Source organism: Passer montanus, unplaced genomic scaffold, assembly GCF_014805655.1.
Source record: "Passer montanus isolate IOZ18808 unplaced genomic scaffold, ASM1480565v1 scaffold45, whole genome shotgun sequence".
Lineage (NCBI taxonomy): Eukaryota > Metazoa > Chordata > Aves > Passeriformes > Passeridae > Passer > Passer montanus.
In genome coordinates this window covers 6199521-6220582 of record NW_024369373.1, presented here as the reverse complement: position 1 = coordinate 6220582, position 21062 = coordinate 6199521, and the positions used below count along the sequence as shown (strand labels likewise).

Below are 21062 nucleotides of genomic sequence, written 5' to 3'. Positions count from 1 at the left end.
CCTCAAATTTGCAAACTACTCAAAGTTCAGTAAAATACATGACACACACATCGTGCTAAAAATAAGGAAGTCTTCCTGTGTCAATTCTAGCATGTGTGACAGGCTTTTCAAAAGAAGCAACACCAAGTACAGCACCAACATGCACTGTGCCTTGTGCTGCAGCATGGAATAATGCATGATCTTAAGGCCCCACATCCAGAAAACAGTACACAAAGTGATGTCACAAAGAAACTTAAAAAGAAGCAGATATCAAACTAAATGAGCTTGACATGTTATACTTAATAATATCCCTCTTAAACAAAACAGAGTCACAGTAAAATTACCCGAATTGTACAGAAAAGAAAAAATTAGAAAAATAAACCTTCAATTGCTATTTCAGCCTACTTGGCAAGTCAAAACCTCTCACTGGACAGGAGTTTGTCCATGTTGAATCACCAAAGAGGCAAACATGCACACACACCTACACCCACTTCAGATTTTGTCCACTGAATATGAATTTGGTAATTGACAAGACTGCTTAGACATTCCAAATCCATCTGAGTTTGTTTCAGTCTTCAGGAGCAGCTGGGGCTCAGCTAGGTAGGGGAACTTTCAGACAGTGCCTCCTCTAACAGTTCTAAATTAATCCCCTGGCAAATCCTCATCAAAGCATAATTGATGTTTAGCACTATAACACACTTCAAAGCACCCCCACTGTGCCTACTTGCTCAGTTCCACACTTCCCAGCTAAGGTCACTCAAGCAAAAAAAGAAAGGGCTCCAGGAGGCACAGAGAAAGGGAAGCCCCCCTCATGCAAAGGCTGTGCTGGCAGAATTAAGAACTGAACAACATGAAAGGCAACCCATGAGTGGAAAACAGGGAGCAAATAACATGAATCGAACTGACAAACGAGTAATGTCATTTGCCAAAGAAAACAAACATTTGATCTCTAAACCTGATTTTTACAACTTCTCACACTTTGGTATGAAGCAACACAGCTTTAGACCTTTTAATTAGTACAAAATGCAGCATCTCAATAATGAGGCAATAAATGTTATTTGTTTGAGCATATCTTCTTCCCACCAGCACTTCTACTGCAGGCTCTCTGCGAAGAGCACAGCCTGGTTTTCTGTGTCTGCCTGCACTCACAGCTCATCTGAGAGAGTTATTACAGCCCAGCCTTGCATGGGGACAGCACACTGTGGGGACAGCACACCGTGGGGACATCCACTGGCCAACAGCCTCTGAGAGCAGAGGTGTCAGAACCACCATGAGTAAGATGTGGACTACCAGGAAACCACCTCCCACAGCCCTCATTTCAAGATTAAACATTTCAAACATACAAAATACATTGCAGCCCTTCAGCACAGTCTTCACACATTCATCTCACAAGAAACAAATGAAGGACGCAGCATCCATTTAATAGATGCATTTAATTAGTTGAAAAGTGAAAGACAGTTAAAAAAGCCTGTCATTCTCTTCTAAGGCAAATGAAGAATAATTCAAGAGAGGAAATAAAAAGGCAATATAAGCTAACCATGAGTCTGTAAAGACAAAAAAGCCTGTACTCTAATGCTGGTTATGTTTTGCAGGAGCAAATAAGCACTTTGCCGACTTTCACTTAAGGTTTACCTCTCACTCGACCTCCCCTATCCTTCTGACCCACAACAGCAACCTGGGACATCAAAAGTTACACAGGCCTTCCCACAGATGTCAAAACCCAGCTTTCCAAGATGTCCAGGAATACTTTTTGTTTGTTTCTTTGATAAGGAATATTATGGTGCCACTAAGCCATTCCAGAGGCCGTTCAACTGCCTTGGTCACTGCAGCTGCCAGCGCCTTACACACAAACTTCCTGCAACAGCAGGTAGCTCAGACAGCTGCTGAGGGCTCAAAACCCCAAACGCCTCATGCATCACCTGGAAGCCCAAGCAGTGCTGCAAATTCTATGAAAGCCTTCAGAAGTCAAAGAGGAAACAAGTTGGCAGAGCTGATGTGATTCCTGCTGCCTGCAATCTGCCCTGAGCACGCCGGCCAAAGCCGAGCTGCTGACACAGCAGCCTGGGAGCCTCTGGCACGCAGCCTGACCTTTCCAGATGAAGGAGTCTGCCCTTGCTCCTGAATCTGAGCCCTGGAAGCCTTACACCACCAGATTCAGGAGGTCTTCAAAACTCTGATAAACAAATATTTTTCACTACTGAAAGCATGAATTCGTTCTCAAGATATTCTGAGTTTTGAAATTACCACACAATCATTCAAACATAGTAATCATTCATCTTGAAACCCCACGAGCTTATGCAGGAACTTTTCTCTCATTAAAACACAATAATGCACACTGGTGCTTTTTAATTTATTTTGAGAAAGGAATTTAAACTCCTTTTCCCCCCTCTCCTCTTTCAGGAAAATGGAAACCACCTAAGATTATAGCCAAAAACGTTTAACCACATATTTCCTTCTTTTCAGATAAAGTCATGTTGGTTCCCTTTCAACTTCTGAACTTAACAGAATTATTAATAAATTACTGCTCTGTCTGTGAACACATTATCTATTATGGCACCTCAAGATCCAGCAAAGTAATCTTCTAAAAAATTTCTGAATTGTCTGCTCTGAAAATTGTCTCAAGACAGTGATGGTAGAAGGCCAAGGGCAAAAGCTGCCTTATTTCTAAAAAGACCCAAAATTCCACACCCCCCCCCAATATTATAGAAGTAGATAAACACCATGTCTTTTTTAGAAGAACTCTTTCAAAGTTTTATTGCTAACCCCAGATTATCTGCATTTAATTTAAAATTTAAAATTGTTTAATTTAAAATTATTACATTTTATAAATCCTCCACATACCTCTGGGTACTTTTAATAATAACGCCTGGCAGTCAGTGCTGTAAATTTCAAGAGACAGGTGAAAAGCACTACAGAACAGAAGGAAGGAGGAGAAGTTGGAAGTCAGGCAATTACCAAATTCATATTCAGTGGACAAATTTAATGCTACGTAAAAAATGGCATAATAGGGACATACGAGAGAGGAGGAGAAGTTGGAAGTCAGGCAATTACCAAATTCATATTCAGTGGACAAATTTAACGCTACGTAAAAAAATGGCATTATAGGGACATACAAGAGGAAAAGCAAAATTATGCAGCAGCCTCTTCAGAATACCGTCTGTCCTACAAACCAAAGGAAGTATGCTTTTTCTGCCACTGACAGTGGACAGTTGTGCAACTAAGCTAAGAATCTTTGTACACATGTTCAAGGATGAGAGTAAATTCTCTCTCATTCTGCACCCTCATTTTAAACACACTGGCACAGCCAAAGCTTTGTTAGACTAGGAGACCTAAGTAAACTGCCACATACTGAAATATGCAATTTTCACCAGTTTATAGCAGCTGAATTTTTGTTCAGGTGGCTATTACAGAACTAATTTCATCTCAAATTACATCTTCCATTTCAAATTCCTACTACAGATCAAAGTAGCATTAGAATTTTTAAATGAGAAACATAGACGTTACTTTTACATTGGAAACAGGCTTTTTCTTCCATTTCAAACTCCTACTACAGATCAAAGTAGCATTAGAATTTTTAAATGGGAAACATAGACATGTTGCTTTTACATTGGAAACAGGCTTTTAGTATTAGAACAAATATTCTGCTTGCTGACTGAACAAGCAGCAAGAGCAAACACTCTTATCTCCGGGCAGATTATCTGCACAGAGGACAAACAGCGCCGTAAACACACACAAACTTGAGAAGGTGCTGCATGAATAGGCTTAGCTGGGCTCCAAGTTGTTGAGCTGTGTTTGTGCTTCCTCGGCCTCCCGCTGGCTTGTTCTCAAAGATCTCCGCGCCACACCTTCAACATTTAGTATCTCACCTTCCCTTTTGTATCCTTGTAACTAATCTGTTATTTCTTTTCATCTGCATTTAAATGAACAACCCTCCCCCCCAACTCCAATTAACTGGGAATTATCTCTGTTGTTAAGAACAGGCAGGGACATGGCTCCTGTAACACCATTCATTCGTATTTTAAAATCCAAACTAATTACTTTTTAAAAAGCTACTGTATTTTAGCACAAGACAAAAAACCTCGGTTTCACATCCTATTTTAGTCATCTAGTAAACCTTTATCTCACACCAGCAGGGTACTTAACTGATCTGCTGGAGGAATGCTATCAGTGCGCTGCATCCACACATCCTGCAGTTACAGAAAATGCTCCTTCTCCCTACAGCAGCCCAGCCATTTCCTCCCCCAGCGATTGCACACAGTTCTCACCACCCACCAGCTAATGAATCAGCAGGCTCTCAACAGCCAGCGCCACCGAGGAGATCAACCTCACCCCCAGGAAACACCAGTCCCCAGTGAAGTGGCGCAGTCCCCTCCCTTGTGTTTTCATTTTCCCAGCACACTGGAGCAAAATGCATTCTTTGAGAAGAGGCTCAGTTCTGACTCACCCTGTGCCTCATCACGCACACATCTGCCCATTCATAACGGGCTGAGCCACGTCCATCCATCCATCCCACTTCTGATCCCACCTTCCCCTGAATCATACCCCATTTTAAACACTTCAACAGCATTCTCTCTGGTGATTTCATATGTGAAACACTGACCACTAAGAAAGAAACAGCTTGAACACTAACTCCAAGAAAGAAAAGTGTTAAATGGGGTAAGGCTAACCTCATCATTTCAGCTTCTCTTGACATTATCTGTATACACTAGCAAGTAAAAGGAAACAACCTGTACAAAATGTTCACAGGAGAAATTATGTATTCCACTGTTTCCTTTAACAGCAACAGCATAGGATTATATATACATTTCATAATTAAAAGGCTGTGATCTTGCCACAGAGAAGTGGCACGACTGCTCTGAAAGGTAAAGTTGCATCAGTCCCATTCCTGTGTTCCTCCCAAAAACTCCCTTTCATATTACAGAGAAGGGTCTCTCGCCAGGGTTTCAAAGAGGGGGCAAAGTAGGAGAGGAAGCAATCTATGACATGCAAAAAAAAAAAATTCTAAAACTTTGCAACGGAACTTATACACTAAAATCCTCAGCTATTTGGGGAACAAAACAGAACAGTAACTTGATTAGTATAACACCAACTGAAGTTACAGCAAAAGCTGATAATTTCATGCAAGGCTTCACACTACTCTTTCAGATATTGACCATTAGTTTAAAAGAAACTAATGACAAGCAACCAAGTAATGAACAGTTTACAGCATTTATCTGACTTCCTAAATTTGACTGTCATACCCTAACCTTGTAACATAATTTAAACTGGAATGAAACATAAATAGAAACAGCTGAAAATAATCCCATTTAGAAAGTGACTATGAGTAAAGTAAGACTTCTTAGTGCTTTTAATTTCTGTCAATCTTTCTGTCTCATTCCTTAAAACATATTCTTTCTTCAGACACACAAAGAAAATGTCTTCTATTTTAAAAGCTACATCTTGGAATTTCTTCCGTTATATGAGAATGAGGTTTTGTTTAGATTCAAACCTTACACTCTTCTGCTAACATGTATGGGAATTGACACTTTCTGACCAAACAAGAGCCTTTCCTAAACACTTGTGCATAAGTGACCCAGTTGTGGCTTTCAAGATGAACACAGCTTCAAGTTCCTCAAGGGTGGCACCCGTGGCACAGCTGTACCACACCACCACCACCAGGCCCTTGTTTCCTGAGCAGCTGCCAAGTGGGACTCCTGGGACAGTGCCCTGCCCAGGGACACCTCCCTGGGCCCAGCAGCACCCTTCTCTGCCTGGGACTGCTCCTCCAGCTCTGCTTCCTTGGGATCACACACAGACATTTCGTTTGCAGCTGAGGAAAGAATGCACTCCAATTCACAACTAGAAAAACACCTCAGAACATACCACAATTTCCAACTTCACAGCAAAACCTGATGGTCAGATATTACTTTGTTCAATATTCAAATATGCTTATGCAAGTCGTCAGGTTTTACTACAAAGATCAGTAAACACTGAGATGCAACATAGTCCATTTTTACAATTCTATGTAGCAGAAATTCCCATGTACAGACTCATTTCAAAAATATCTGTAAGTAATATCAGAACTGTGACAAAACTTCTCTCAACATGCTTTGTGCACTACTGAAATACTGCAGTGGTGGGGTTTGGTTTCTAAAACGTCAAAAACATGAATAGCTGAAGAATTTTCCTAACCTTACTGGAGAGTCAGAATTTACAAGTCCCTTGTAGAAAACCTGGTATTTTTATGGTTTTTTGGTTGGTTGCATTTGTTAGGTTTTTTTCTGCATAGTTAGCTCAACTATGTAATCATGACTCCTTTTCGAAAGCAGATCAATGTTTCATTAAATTAAGCAGGTTGCTATTTCACTTAACTAAAAACCAAGTCTATAACTAAGAACAGATATGAAGCAGTAAGGATGTCAGAACAAATGTGATTAAAATCTGTGGAGCATTTTATTCCTGGATTAAAATCACTGGTCAGTACTTATGCTCAGAAGCTCAGATAAAAAAAAAACTAAAATGCTACTGCACAGAAATTATACTCATCATCTAATAACCAAGTCTCTAGATACAGTTCATCATTCCAAAATACTGCAATTTCTCGACTAAGCAGAAAACATGAACCAGACTTGACCAAAACCACCAGAAAAAAGCCCCAATACAAAGCAAAAAGTAGACAGCTTCTAGTTTTCACATTGTCACTACAGAAGGGACTCCCAAAGAGAAATGCATGCCATGCTCAGGCTCTATCCATTTGCCTTCAAAACACAAAACCAAGCACAGAGCTGGAACTGAAAATCAACCAAAATGCAAGGAGCACAACAAGAAAAATCTGAAAGGCAAATACATGCTGGGGTTTTCCCCTGTGAAACTTTACAGGGTCTTTTATCAGCCTATCTTTACACTAGATTCTGCATGACAAAGATAGCTGGATTTTAAACCTATACTCCCTTTTAATGGAGAGGGCATGTGTTTAAAAAGACCCATTTTTTCTTGCACCAATTAAAAACAATAATGCTTTTGCAGCAAAATATAGCCAGGAGATCGCTGCTGGTTTTGCTGCTCCAAATACACATGCATGCTTCTGCTCACAAACCCAGTAACTAACAGACACACAGTTTTCTGCCACGTTGACAGAATATTTTCCAGACAAATTTCAAAATTGGTTGTGAAATTTGTTCTTCTCAAGCTTTCAGAAAAACACATAGCAAAAAGTAGTTACAACTAGCAACTACAACAGAGGATTAGAAAGAGAGGTTTATCTAAAACACCTCACCTGCCCACCATGCTGCCTGGGTGCAAATAAACAGCCTGCTAATCCTCTCCTTTTGGACTGAAAACTCAAAATATATAATGCAAATACACTCAACTATACAAAAAAGAAGCTTCTTGATTTTGACAATATGGGCAAGCAGGTAATAAAAACATCCAGGAACTGACCCTGACCCAAGCAAGAGAGGGGAAGAAAAGCTGCTTCCTCTACCCTTTAGCTTCCATGGCCTCCTTGAGCACTCCAACAGCCTCACCCTTCTCCTTAAGCAGGATTAAAGTCTGGAAAAAACTGTTCAAACGTTTGCTCAACAAGTAGCGCTGCATCAAGGCTTAAAATAATGTTAGTACTTTTTTGGTTTTGTATACTATAACAACTATTCAGCTTTCATCATTCAATAAAATTTTATAGTGTCAATTATTCTGTAGAAAACTATCAGCTTCTGCAGAGAACATCCTTAGCAATGACTGGAAATTGTCTTTAACAGAGTAACATCAAACTTGTAATTATGCAAGCTAATGAGCTAATTTCGTTACTTGTGCTTTGGACAATAAAGCTTGAAGAACCATTTCAGTAACTTTCAGAAATGACAGTTTCTTGAAGCAAATGTTTCATCATCTTATTGAATTTTTCTTATTTTTAATATGAATTAAGTGATTTTCAGAAAGAAGCAGACATTCTCAACAATAACTCTCTTACTTTTCTCATTCATTTAGAAGAACAGGAAAGAAGCATAATATTAGCAACTTTCCTTTGTAAGTGGAGACTGATATGCAAACAAGAGAATTCAACAATCCAAATGTCTGGATTTCTTCCAGCATCTATGCTGCAGAGATCTCAAGTACTGCTTTCATCCACACAGCACTCATCTGTCCTTATATATAGCTGCTTCCCAAATGCAAAATTTAGCTCACTAACTCCAGTTTTGTTCCTCTTCTGGGAAACTTTAGGATGATGACATGTGTATATTTGAAATCTTGTCTATACAACTCAAATGAGTGCATTTAAGCCACTGGAAAGAGTTCAAGGTAGTATGACTGAGTAACTGCTTTTAGAATACACAATAAAGGCTAAGCAGAAGCAGGTTTACTGACAGCAGCCCTTAAGTACTTCCACAGCTGGGCTGCAAGCACTGCTCCCAAGCATTGTTCCAAAATGGCATCATCACTGCCTGTCCCAACAGCAGGGACGAGGCTGTGGGCAGTCCCAAAAGGATCCAGAGCATTGCAGGGTGAAAGGATTCCAGGGGAAAGGCTGTGGGTCCTTGTCACATGCGAGGTGCCTGGGGTGACTCACGCTGCAGTGGCAGAGGGCACCGATGATAAATCACTCTGCAGGAACAACTGCCCAAACCCAGCCAGGGGCTGCCTGCCAGGACACCGTGTCCAGTCTACATCCTCTAAAGATCCCTCTTCCCAAAATCCAAGTTCTAACTGTTCACAGTGCATAAACTGTATCCCAAAATCCAAGTTCTAACTGTTCACAGTACGCACATAGAGGCATCTCCTAACTGGGTGGTAGAGTGAATAAGCACAGGTACATTATGATTGTGGCTTCAAATGGAATTTGGATTAAACAGCTCTCCTCTATGCAACAGCAGGCATAATGAAGAACATTTTCAAGTATCTAGGCAAAAAAAAAAGAAAAAGTTTCATCCTCCTCTAAAGTAAAAATGGATTTAGGAGCATAAACAAAGATGTTGCTGGGAAAAAAAAATACTAGAAAGAAAAAGAAACAGAGAAGTCTCTGCCAGCTAAAGGACTCTTAAGCACAAACACAATAATAAATTCCAGAAACACAAGCATCTATAGAAAACCAATATTTTATTCAAACCATATAGATGATCCTGGATGAAAAATGATCAAGGGAATCATCAAGAGAAGTGGCTTCTTCTCATCCACCAAGCCTATACAGGACTCCCACCAAGCAACTCCAAGGAAAAAAAAAAATTTAAAAAAATCAAGCAGTTTAGCCAGGCTGGGTACAAACTGGATACACCACCAAACCCATTTGTCTGCTGTGAGAATAACCACACACTGACCTCCTTGTTTAAAGCTCACAGCAAAGCCTGAGAAAGATCAAAAGCAAGAACAGTGATGTGGGTTTCATGAGGACAACACCACTTCCCTTGGCAGGAGCTGGCCAAAGGACCCTGAAGGCTCTGAGCACACAGACAGCCCAGCAGCTGATGTCCCTTCTCTCACCACCTGCTGCTCCTCACAGAAGAACCTCTCCCAGCTACCACAAGGTTTTGGGGTCATCACACGCCCAAAAAGGTATGAGTAGGAGGGTAACAATTATTTAAGGCTGCTCAGGAAAAGTGGAAAGCCGGTTCTATTGGCTGCCATTTGAATAGGTGTTATATTTTACTAAAAGCTATTTCTCATTACACTTTTGTTTCTGCTGTAACATTTGCAGCATAACAAAGATTTCTTTTTTTCATATTCATCCAAGCAGTTAACACCAACTTAGAGCAAAATAAAATCCAGTTTTGACAAAAAAACTGTGCAAGTAGAAACTCAGCATCTTTAGGAAGAAAACTGAAAATCTTTAGTTATGGCTAGAACAAAGTTAATGGTTAATGAGTAGAAATCCTAGCTACATCACATGTGGCACAGCAGGCACTCTGAATCAATTTAAATCATGTCTGATGTGCTTTCCTCCAAAGCTGCAGAGTTCATGGCACATTAGAGCAAAGTAAACCCGTGTGGAAGACTCTGGTTTATGAGCAGCTGCCACCAAAGAACAGACAGGAAGTAAAGCTGCACTAGAATGAGATGGAGAATTTTATTATAAAGGGGAGGGGAAGTAAAACAACTTCACAGATTTCATCAGTGACTGGTATTTAAACAGTGAAAAAGAATAACTGAGAACTAAAGTTCTTTCAAGTAAGAAAGAGTGGAGCTATAGAATAGCTTGAATAAGAAATGAAAACTGGGGACATTATCTGACTCTAAGAAGTACACAAAATGAATCATGCAAAGAAAGTTGACCAGACAGTTCTCAACAAAGGGACTTTGAAAAAGATTAGATTTTAAGAAGCACTGAAGTCCATACACAGCTCAGCCTTAAGTTCGTATGTGATCAGTACAAAACTGAAATAAAAATTACAGAACTTCATTACTAGCGCAAGTCATTAATAATACCAGAAAACCAAGGTGAAAATAATGCTCTCCATTTAATTGCAAGGTTTAATTATCCAGTATTTCAGGCAATACATGAGGCTACTACACTGCCTATCTTTCAATTTCTTAATATCTATTCATTTATTCTTTACCAAAAAACAAATAAAAACTCCTGGACATTAGCTAACAACACAGAGGATCAGAAAGCCTTGGTATGGTTCAACTCCCCAGAAAGAGGACACACACTGCATCTGACACACCCCACACACACCCACAATCACAATGAAATACAATGTTCTATCATTTTTATGATCTGGGGACCTATTTTTAGTGCTGCTTTTTCTTCTATGACAAACCTGAAAAATTGCTCAAATACACAATTAAATTTGCTGCAGGTCAAAGACAGCACAGAATGTTAAAGCTATCTCAGAAAATAAAAATTTAAACTTGAGTTTAAAATGAGCAGAAACATTAAACGTACAGTGAGCCATCCAATTTTTGGATTAATGAAGACAGGGTATCCACCAGAGGCCTACCCACCCATTGTGAACATCAGATGCATCAAATTAAAAGGCAAATTAAGCATATAAAAAAATCCCCTCAGTTAAGAAATACCAGATTGAAAAACCTCAAGCCTATGAAGTATGTATTTGCAGAATCCCAACTTTCACAAGAGTGTTGCTCTTTCTAAAATTCAATCATTTATGCAGCAATTCCAGCAGATGCTGCATTGGTAGCTTTGTCAATCTGTGTACAAAAATGCTTTAGCACAATAGTGACACACTTCAAATCTGGATAAACTATTTTGGGCCATCATTGTTTAGCCAAACACCAAAGCAGAATTCCAGAATAAAAATATTCTAATGTTGGTAAGTTTATCTACATTCTAGATCTCAAACTAATGCCTAAGATAATTATTAACTGACAGCTTCCCCCTTAGCCTTTTTTTATTCATATAATTAAAAACATGCCTTACTGGCATAAATCCAGTGATGAACAAACACACATTATGCACTGCCTCAAGAATCAAAGCTCATAAAACAATGTTGCACAGAGCTACAAAAATCACATGGTTTTAAGAGACTGCTGAAGCCTGTGAAAGAAATTCTTAATTAAGCCAAATGACAAAAATCCAGAGAGAACAATCTCAGACAATTCATATGAAAGGCTTTAACTGTTTCCGTTGATAACATAAAACACTCTCCCACTGCTCATTCCTCTGCTCCAATCATGGGAGTGGCTGACTTTCAGAGAAGTTTAATTCTGTGCAGAGCACAGTGATTTACACAAGCAAGGGCTGATTACAACAGTGAATTTGTGATTTGTTCATACCAGAGCATAACATTATTCCCATTTATCTGTTTGTCCACCTCTAGCCTCATTCAGAGGAATTCTTCTAAACATTTCAGTGAAGCAGTCTAGAATTTACTGTAAACACACATAAAAGAAGGAGTGGCATTCATTAATGAGGCTCATGTTCTATTTTAATACACAGCATACCTACCATGCTCTTACATGATTAAGACAACACAAGAAAATGGATGAAGTAGTTCAGTACTTTAAGAATTCATTCAGAGAAAACAAAGTTAAAAAAAATCATAGGAGTAAATAAAATTAGTTTTGAACTGGCAAGAAGAGAGACTTCAGTCTTCTTACACATTACAAGAAAAATTCCTCATTCAATTGTGAGCCAGAATCAATATTTTTCAGTAAGAGCCAGATTCAATTCAGTTTCCTTAGCAAAGCAGTCAGTACCCAGACAGCCAACTTCACTTCTCCCCCAATTTGTCAAACTTCTGCAAGCCTCACAGGACTAAATGGAAAACAATTTTTTCCAAAAAAACTCATTAACTTGAATTCCACATACCATAACTGCCCTCAGGAATTTTTTTTTTCTTCCAATCAAGTTTTCCCACTATAGGAAATATTTATCTTCCACCTAGCAGCATTTAAAAGACCCAATATGCCATTAAACCTGAATATGCTTCAAGTATTTCCTCCAGCCTGGTAGGTTTGGTAGCATTAGCTGTTTCTTGTTACAAGGGTAGGTAAAAAAATTTAGGCAAAAGGAAGGATTTTGTAGTCCATTAAAAGTTTTTTAAAATAAAAAAAATACACAAAAATTAGCCTGAAAGAGAGAAACTACGAGGGCTTAAGTGCTGGTATACACCCACTGAAGAAAGTTCTGAAGAAAGTCTCCTATTGAATTCAGTGATCTTTGGATCAGTCCCAAAGCACCCACATGAGCACAGATAAGAGACAACATCTATATTTCAAAGGTATGCTTTTCCTGTAAAACCAAACCAGCTGTAGGTGATTTCAGTAACTTTATTCTGATGAGACTAAGCAAGGTTTCTGACTTTAAATCTAATACAGCTTCACAGTAACCATCATTGTCACTAGGGAATTTGAGCTTTCAATATCAGCCTATGGGACAACCACCTCAGAAAAAAGATTCAGAAATCAATTCTGAAAGTGGTGATGCTGCTTCTGTATTGCAGCTGATGGTGAAACTGAGAAAAAGATTCATTCCACTCAGAGCACACTGCCTGCCTGCTGTACCAGCTGGCAGCCAAAGACACAACAAAATAACCTGCTAAAAGTGCAAATTTTCATTAGTCTACCACAATGCATTGGCCAAAGTCTAATTTCTTTAGAAGCACCTACACAACACCAAATTTAGACTGTTCCCCAAAATTTTATCATAGCATGACAGTAGAAATATTTCTCTTTTTCAAAATAATGCAAAGCCGCCAGTCCTGCCCATATTTCCCAATTCTTCCATTTGCCTAAACATCAGCATGCTTTAAAACAAAGCAATATTTTCTTTCCATCTTTCACTTGTACTCACATCACTACCTACCTGCACAGAGGTGTGGAATATTAGAAATCTCACATCACACGTGAAGTCCATACCAGTAAGACCATAAACACAACAAAAAAATTTCTTTCAGTTTCAACAATTTCCTCCTTACCTTGCCTCCTTCTCTTTCAAAGTCAACATATTCCCGGGTCGGTGTCTGTCGCTGCTCCCCCTGCCAGCTGGCCGGAAAAAACTGGAGAGACAGATTGGTTCCTGTGGCCACAAAAGCCTTTTAGAAAAATCAATACAAACAGGATCAGGGAGCAAGACATTACATAAATTATGCAGGCAGTCATTTATTTTTACATCAGTTTATGTCTTAAGCCAGGCAGCATAGAGAATACTTAAAGTCAAAAACATGCACTCATCATTTTTCTTAAGTATTAAGTTACAAACATCTGATTCCATTTTGACAACATTTGCCATTGGCTGCTTCAGATATAAAATACAACATGGAATCAATACTTCTTTCAAATCAGTTTTGCTGACATTAGAATCTGTCCTTTCAGTTCTGTCTGGATACCCTGCACCAAGTTAGTACCTGAAATGTTAAAAACTGCCCATGCTTTTCAAAGAGGCTGCCTATCTCTAAAAGAAGTACTGCTGAAGGAAAATTAACTCCTTAGACCCATTACTAAGGACAACTTTTTCTGAAAGAAAAGGATTTGTTTCCTTTCACAATCTAATTATACCTAGATAGACACTTAACTGAGGGATAAATATTCCTACTTTATCATCTGCTGGCATGCAGCATCAATACACAGTTCAATCAAGCTGCACAGGACAAAGTCCTCATGCCACATTAAGACACCAGTGATACCCAGATCAGCAGATGCTGTGTCAGTGAGAAAAGGCAACTGTAGGAATTCCTCTCAGCTGCAGTCCTTTGTAAAATCATTAAAGGGACTGGCTTAAACCCATTAGAAAAAGCACGCATTGCTTCCAAACAAACTGTTTCCTACAATTCCAAATGAAAATGGGATTCAGTTTTCTTTATAAACTCCCTGTATTTGTTAGTATATCTTAACTCCAAGTGATGATAAGTACAGCAATTCTTAGACATTAAATAAAAAATTATTTTTTCAAACAGAAGTCAGATTCACAGTATTTATACTCGTCTCTGGTACAGGTGAGCATGTTTTCCTGTAAACATGTGAACACTCACACAGGCTCACAGCATACCACTCCTACCAAAATCCCAGGGTTAAACATAATTTGTAGCAATCAAATTACAGTATTTATTACCATGATCACTTAGATTTAAATGGTCATTAATCTAGAACAGTTTTTCTTAAAAGCTATACAATGACTGCTTTAACAGTTGGAATTTCCTGACAAGCAGATTTCTTTCAAGCAACCCAGAATTCAGCCACTTCATGGCATAACTGTACTGCTACCCAAGACACTATAGCTACACGTTATTTAAGACAGTTCCAGTTATGGACTGCAATACTGCCACAGGATTAATACCTTCCATTTTGAAAGTAGAAGTGCTTTGTCTTAGCTCTTCCCCCTCCACCAAGGGAGACTAATGCTCTGCAATCAGTTTTGGTTCCAGGCTATCTTAAAAACAGATTTTTAAAATTTTGTTGTTGTTGTTTTTGTTTGCTTGTTTTGTCTCCTGTAAGCACATTCTCAATGTCATCAGAATTAACAGATCAGTCCTAGTAATGGCAGAAGAATACTGTATTGGTGCATTAATATTTGTTTGCAAAGACAAACATTTCAACCCAGGTAACAGAAGTTTTATTAAGGATACACTTGCACAAACAGGAGGCATCAAACCTGTCAGAGCTGCAGACCATCACTATCAGGCTCACTACCTCCTATTATCCCTTTGCTCTATCAAGGGATGCTATTCAGTATCAACAAAATATACCTATCTCCAAATATCTGTGACTCTGAGTCTTCTCCACTTAGTCTGCTCAATAACTGTTTTCCTACCTCCGAGCATCTTTAGTACATATGTGTTTTATACTCCTTAATTTATGCCTTTAAAATATCAAGCAGTGAGATCTTTGAGAGTAAGCCAGCTGACCAGTGAAGCCCTATGGGTCAGTCCAGTTCTGGGTACTGGGTCAAAAGAACTGTACTTGCTTTCTGGGAAAGCCAGCAAGACAGTGAAGTGCTCATGCCTTCCTGCTTCCACCCCCAATGTGTGCTAGAGGGCCATGAAAATGGGGAAAATATCAGAGAAAAGAAGAAGATGAAAGTACGCAAATTCCACATCCTCATACAGTCAGGCAGGCACCATTCAAACCATAAAAAGCGATGTAGATATTTGTTCTCTGGATTTTTGAAGCCTGTTCCCTTCCTTTGAAGGGACAAATTATAAAGTTAAAGCATCCATTTGCTTCTCAAATCAAACCATAGGTCAATACTGAAAAACTTGAGAACGGTCCTGCTAATGACCACACAAGACTACATGGAAACCATTAATTTCCATGAAATAACAAATTAAATAAAAAATAATAATGATTTAAAAAAATCACACTAGTAGTTTGGTTTTAAACTTGAAAGCAAGAAAACTCTAGTTTTGTCTGTAGAGCCTTTTAAAGCCCAGTCTGAAAAGCTAGCAGACATTTATGTCATGAATTTTGTGAAAAGCTTATCAGGTAGTACAAGGGCGACCTGACCCACACACAGACAACGTAAATACAAGTACCTTCCAAAGCAAACCAAACACGTGAGGTTATTTAAGTTATCAAAGCTTTGCCAGTAAATGTGAAATCTTATTTAATACACTTCACATTTACTTCTCACTAATATTGCTAATTATTTCCTTTATTCAATCAAGAGCTATTTGACACACGTAACCAGCAACTTACAGCCGGTTCTACATTAAATCCCTGAGCTGTTCTCTGGGGTTTTTTTCTGCTTCAAAACATGTAAGGTCATTTGCAAAGGCTCCCTTTGGAGATAAAAGAATAAATCCTTGATGTCTGGAAAAACATTCAAGACTTAAAAAAAAAAAGAAGTAAAATTACTAGCTCTTTTTAACATCAGTCATTACATACACTACATTTCTAAATAAACCTGACTACTCATGCCCTGTTCACAAAACAAAACCAGATGTTTCAGATGAAGAAATATAGAGCCTGTTTTATAATTAAGTAGAGTGAAAATATGTAGAACATGCATCACTGCTTGCTTCCAAGGGATGAAGTTCTGGCAAAAAAAGGCAGCAGCAAGCACAGGAGTACAAAGGTGAAACTACAGCAATTTCCCATTTATATAAATAACTGCACAGGCTGCATTAGAAAGCTAGTTATAAGCTACATGGGCTTTTTTTTTTTTTCTTAGGCAGAGATTCAGGTATATTATGCATTTTCACCTGTACAGGAACTTCCAGTGCTAGTGAACTATGTCTTCCTTACCTACCCATTGTTTCCCTGGTGTTTTCTTAAAGGAAGCAAACATGCACAAAGGAAAATGAATTTTTAAAAAATAGTAAAATTAAGAACCTGTCTACAGCAGGCCTCTTGTAAAATAATATTACAGGTTCTAAAACAAGAGATAACAAGCAGGGATAACATTTAGCTAAAATAAAGTTATCCAGTTAAAGGTAACTGTGTTCTTGAGTGTGTATCCTTTTACTGACAAAAGCAAAAGAATGAGATCAGTTGCAGTAACTGGTATCCAAGTATTTCTGGATGTGTATAAGAGTAATTGCATTGTGCATAAGAATAACTTCATTGTGAACTGACTAGCAGTATGTACACCATGTGAAATTAAAGAATGCTCATAAAACCAAACTTGTTGGAAGTGGGGGGTTTATTTTCTATTTTACCTTGTCTTTCACTAGATACTGTAAATGAATAAGAGGTTACTTCTGTGTTTTAATAGTAGAGTTACAAACGTGACAATGCTATAGAATACTAATTCTACAGAGGCAACCTAGAGCAGAAATCAAACCAGGAAATAGACAGTTCATGATTCCTCTGAGCCATACTTCACACCTCAGTTCTTATTTCACAGGGCGACAGTAGTCTCTAACTAACCTCAATGAATGAGGAAAACGGAGCTGAAGTTGCAAGTTTCAAAGCCTAATTTTAAAAGCGTTTGATTTAGTTCAGAAATACAACAAACAGCTCACTCAGGACTTTAAGCAAGCGCCTTCTGAACAATGTTACTCATTTCTCAAAACTACTGTTTCCGGAAAGAAAAAAAAATAAATTAAAAAAAAAGAAGAAAAGAAAAAAAAAAGCTGAATATTGAAATAAGCAGCTCGTAGCTGTAGCACGTGCCCAGGGAAGGAGCGCAGCCCGTCCTCACTGCCGGGGGTTTCCTTCCTTCCCTCCCTGTCACCGCGGCGCTCCGGACAGCCGCTGCCCCCGCTCGGGAGCCAGCCGACACCTCGGGCTGAACACGGCTATTCCTAAAGCGGGCAGAAATGCCGCCTGTTCACCTAAGCCTCCTTTCCCTCGGCGTTTGAAAGGCAGCCGATGTCACTCCCCTCCTTGAGGGAAACTCTCCTTCACGGCGCGGCCCCCACCGGCCCCAGGCACCGGCCCGGCCCCGAGCCGTGGGGCTGGGGCACCGCGCAGCGCTCGCTGCCCCGACGGCTTCCCCCAAACTTTTATTCCCCGAACCGAGCCCGGCCCGGCCCGGCGGGCACCGAGGGGAGCGCGGCGCCACTTACGATCTCGGAGCGGCCGTCGCGGCAGGCGTTCTGGAAGCGGGCCTGCCTCTCCTCGTGCGGCCGGTCCCTGAAGCCGGTGTATTTAATCTGCGGGGAACAGGGCGCGCAATCAGGAGGGGCCAGTCCCGGCGATAAGGGGGCAGCGGAGTGCACTGACTGCGCGTCCCCGCGCCGCCGGCTCGGCTCCCGCCGCAGCTGAGGGGAGCTGCGGGGCTGCCCCGGCCCCTCCGCGGCCCGCGGAAACTTTCCCCACGGCGGGCGGAGGGAGGGGGAGCCCCGCCGCCACCGCCGCCTTACCTCGCACTCGCGGCTCAGCTTCCTGAAGAACTCCTCGTTCTCGAACTTGCTCCGCTGGTCGGGGACAACCCGCGGCATGGTGGTGGGGCCGCCGCCGCCGGCTGCCCTCCTTCCTTCCCTCCCTCCCTCCCGCCCGCCCCGCGCTGTCCCAGCCCCAGCGCTCGCCTCGCCCTTTGTTAGCCCCCGCCGGCGGCGCCCCCCCTTCCCTCCTCCCGTCCCTCCTCCTCCCGCGGCGCACGCAGAGCAGCCGCAGCCGCCGCCGGAGCTCGATGCTGCCGCTGCCGCCGCCGCCCGCTCCCGCCCCCAGCCCGCTCCCTCCCCTCCGACTTCCTCCCGGCTCGTAAACTCGGCCCGAACAGCCGCGCCATTCACAACTCCGCCGCCGCCGCCGCGCATGCGCCCCGCAAGGCGGGAAGCGGGCGAGGGGTGACTCAGAGCCCCCTCCGCGTCCCTCGGCCGGGCGCTGTCTCGCCCGCAGCGGGGCCGCTCCGCTCGCTGTCCCCGTCACAGCCTCCCCCCGTCACCGCGGCTCGGCGCTTTCCGAGGGGAGCAGCCCCAGCAGTGCGGCGGGCAGGGAGCGGCCGCCCCCCGCGCCCCGGTGGCGACGGGCAGCGCTCCCCTCACAGCAGGGCCCCCGCACCTGCTCCGCCGGCCCGCTCGAGGGTGGCCGTGAGGATGGGGCAGGTCGGAAGGGACAGCGCTGGCCTCGCACCTCCGCGTCTGGCTCCGTCTTCTAAGCCATCGTGAAGGCTGGAGGAGCCCAAGGGCGGTCGCAGAGCCCGCCGCTGACAGGAGCCAGCCCGCTGCCCGGTCCCTGAGCCCGCCAGCCGCGCTGCCCGAGGCGGGGGCCTGTTCCCGAGGGAGCACGGGCACCCATCGCCGCCTCAGCATGTGGCTCGGTGTCTTTGAAGTCGTGTCAGTCTAGAGCAAAACCAAAACCCAGCGCTTCGCTGCAGCAGTGGTTGAAAAGTTCACTTTCAGGCTAGAAACACAGCTGCCTGAATTCTTGATTCTACATGAGCATGCATTTTACAGGCGCTAATCCAATCCAAGAGCAGGACATACATCACCTGCCCCTAAATCTGTTTTTTCATACATACCTACTTTATACCTCGATTCTTCATTGCTGTCTACAATTTCCTCGTGAGGGGCAGGCACCTTTGTGTTGTCTCTGTCAATTAATGACAGGAGCCAAAGAAATGGCGCTGAAATCAGGGGAGGTTTAGGTTGGATGTCAGAAAAAGGTTCTTCACCCACGGGGTGGTTGGGCAAGGGAACAGGCTCCCAAGAAAGTGATCACAGCACCAAACCTGACAGAGTTCAAGAAGCATTTGGACAATGTTCTCAGGCACACAGAGTATCTCTTGGGGATGTCCTGCGCAGTTGTAAGAGTTGGATTCTATGTTCCTTGTGGGTCCCTTCCAACTCAATATTCTGGGAATTTTTTTCCCTACAACTACTCCCCCAGGTTTTTAGCAGCTCTGGAGCATCATAAGGATGGCAGCATGAGCCAAAAAAGCGTATTACAATACCTATTGCCAACATTAAAATATTAGAGCATATTAGATCTTTTGATAAAGAAATGAGGTTTTCTAACCTCTCAGTATTACGATCTTAACTTTACACACAGTCATGCAAATCGAAGCCAGCAATGCTAAGGTGAGCCAGAAGACATAATTTGAATCAAGTATGAGTAAAATAATAAAAAAAATTAATGAAGTAACTGTAACCCTTAACTTATTGTATTCAGACTTCACAGAAAAAAACTTTAGACTCTTCTTCTAAATGTAGAAAATATGCTATGAGAAACTTAATACATTTCTGATCAATAGGAAAACTGCAGACAACTGTTTAAACGGTTTGTTCTGATTTTTGTTATGTTACTGTATTGCAGACATATAAGTAAATTCAGAAGTTAAAAGCATTAAAAGAACTGTTTTAAAAGGGGTTTTTCAATCTCAAAAGAAAATACACTGAGCTTGAAAATATAAAATATTGTGTATTGTCTTGATCATTTAGATTAATATCCACCCTTAAGTGAAATTTTCGTGAATGTCAGCCACATTTAAAAGGTCCCAAAATAAGACATTTTAAAAAAAAATCCATATCACTATTCATCTTACAACAAGATCAATACCAGGAGCGTAGGCCTGCAGGAGAGCTGCCAAGTTCATAAGGTAGAAATCTGCTCTCTTGACCTCCAATAATCTTTCACTACCTAGTTCTACATCCTCAGCCCCGAAACTGACTGTGCCTTTTTCCAAACAACAGTTTGCAAAAAAAAAAAAAAAATTACCAAGGTCAAAAGCGAGCTGAGTGGTTGTAAAGCCCTAAAATAAGAAACAGGAGATGTAATCACCTAGCAAGTTTTGTGTTTTGACCTTGGCATATATTTTTCAAGACTTTGGAAACGATATCAAGTTTGACTGCTTTCCCCCATGCAGCTCTTTGTTTAACATTTGTCATCCTGCAATTTTCATCTTTCCAAAGTTTTTGTTTTAAATAAAGTGAGTCAATATTATCAGAAAGTCTGTAAGAGATGAGACACTGCCCATGCTTGTTGCCTCAGTTAGTTGATGCAGAAACAGGATAGCAGGAAGGGGTGAGATAGAGCACAGTGGCACAGGATCATATTATTCTTCTGAATTTATCCAGTTTCTCTACACTAAGCTAGATAAGAGCTTTTGCTCTGAATAATGAATACCTTCTTAGCAAAGGGAACCAATTATTTCATATTCATATAAAGAAAACAATTATTTTAGACATGTTTTGTCATCACAAAAAGCTATAAAATTGCAGCAGTTCTTCCTTTCTCTACCTCTCTCAACCCCCAACATTTAACAAGACAATTAGGGTCTTAAAGACAGCGAAGTTCCTATTTTTTTGTTCCTAACTAGATGGAGGAGA

At 41.2% G+C, this 21062-nt stretch overlaps 1 protein-coding gene across 2 annotated transcripts in view; it reads right to left on the bottom strand.

Moving 5' to 3' along the window:
- Window positions 1-18310, bottom strand: part of CBFB (core-binding factor subunit beta) — a 37717-nt gene extending 19407 nt beyond the window's left edge. For both annotated transcript variants that reach the window (XM_039721210.1, XM_039721209.1), the window contains exons 1-3: window positions 18156-18310; window positions 17859-17945; window positions 13329-13445 (exon numbers count right to left, since the gene is read on the bottom strand). In XM_039721210.1, coding sequence (XP_039577144.1) covers window positions 13329-13445; window positions 17859-17945; window positions 18156-18233 — 282 coding nt within the window. In that variant the 5' untranslated portion in view covers window positions 18234-18310. The remainder of the gene's footprint in view (window positions 1-13328; window positions 13446-17858; window positions 17946-18155) is intronic.
- Window positions 18311-21062: the final 2752 nt, after the last annotated feature.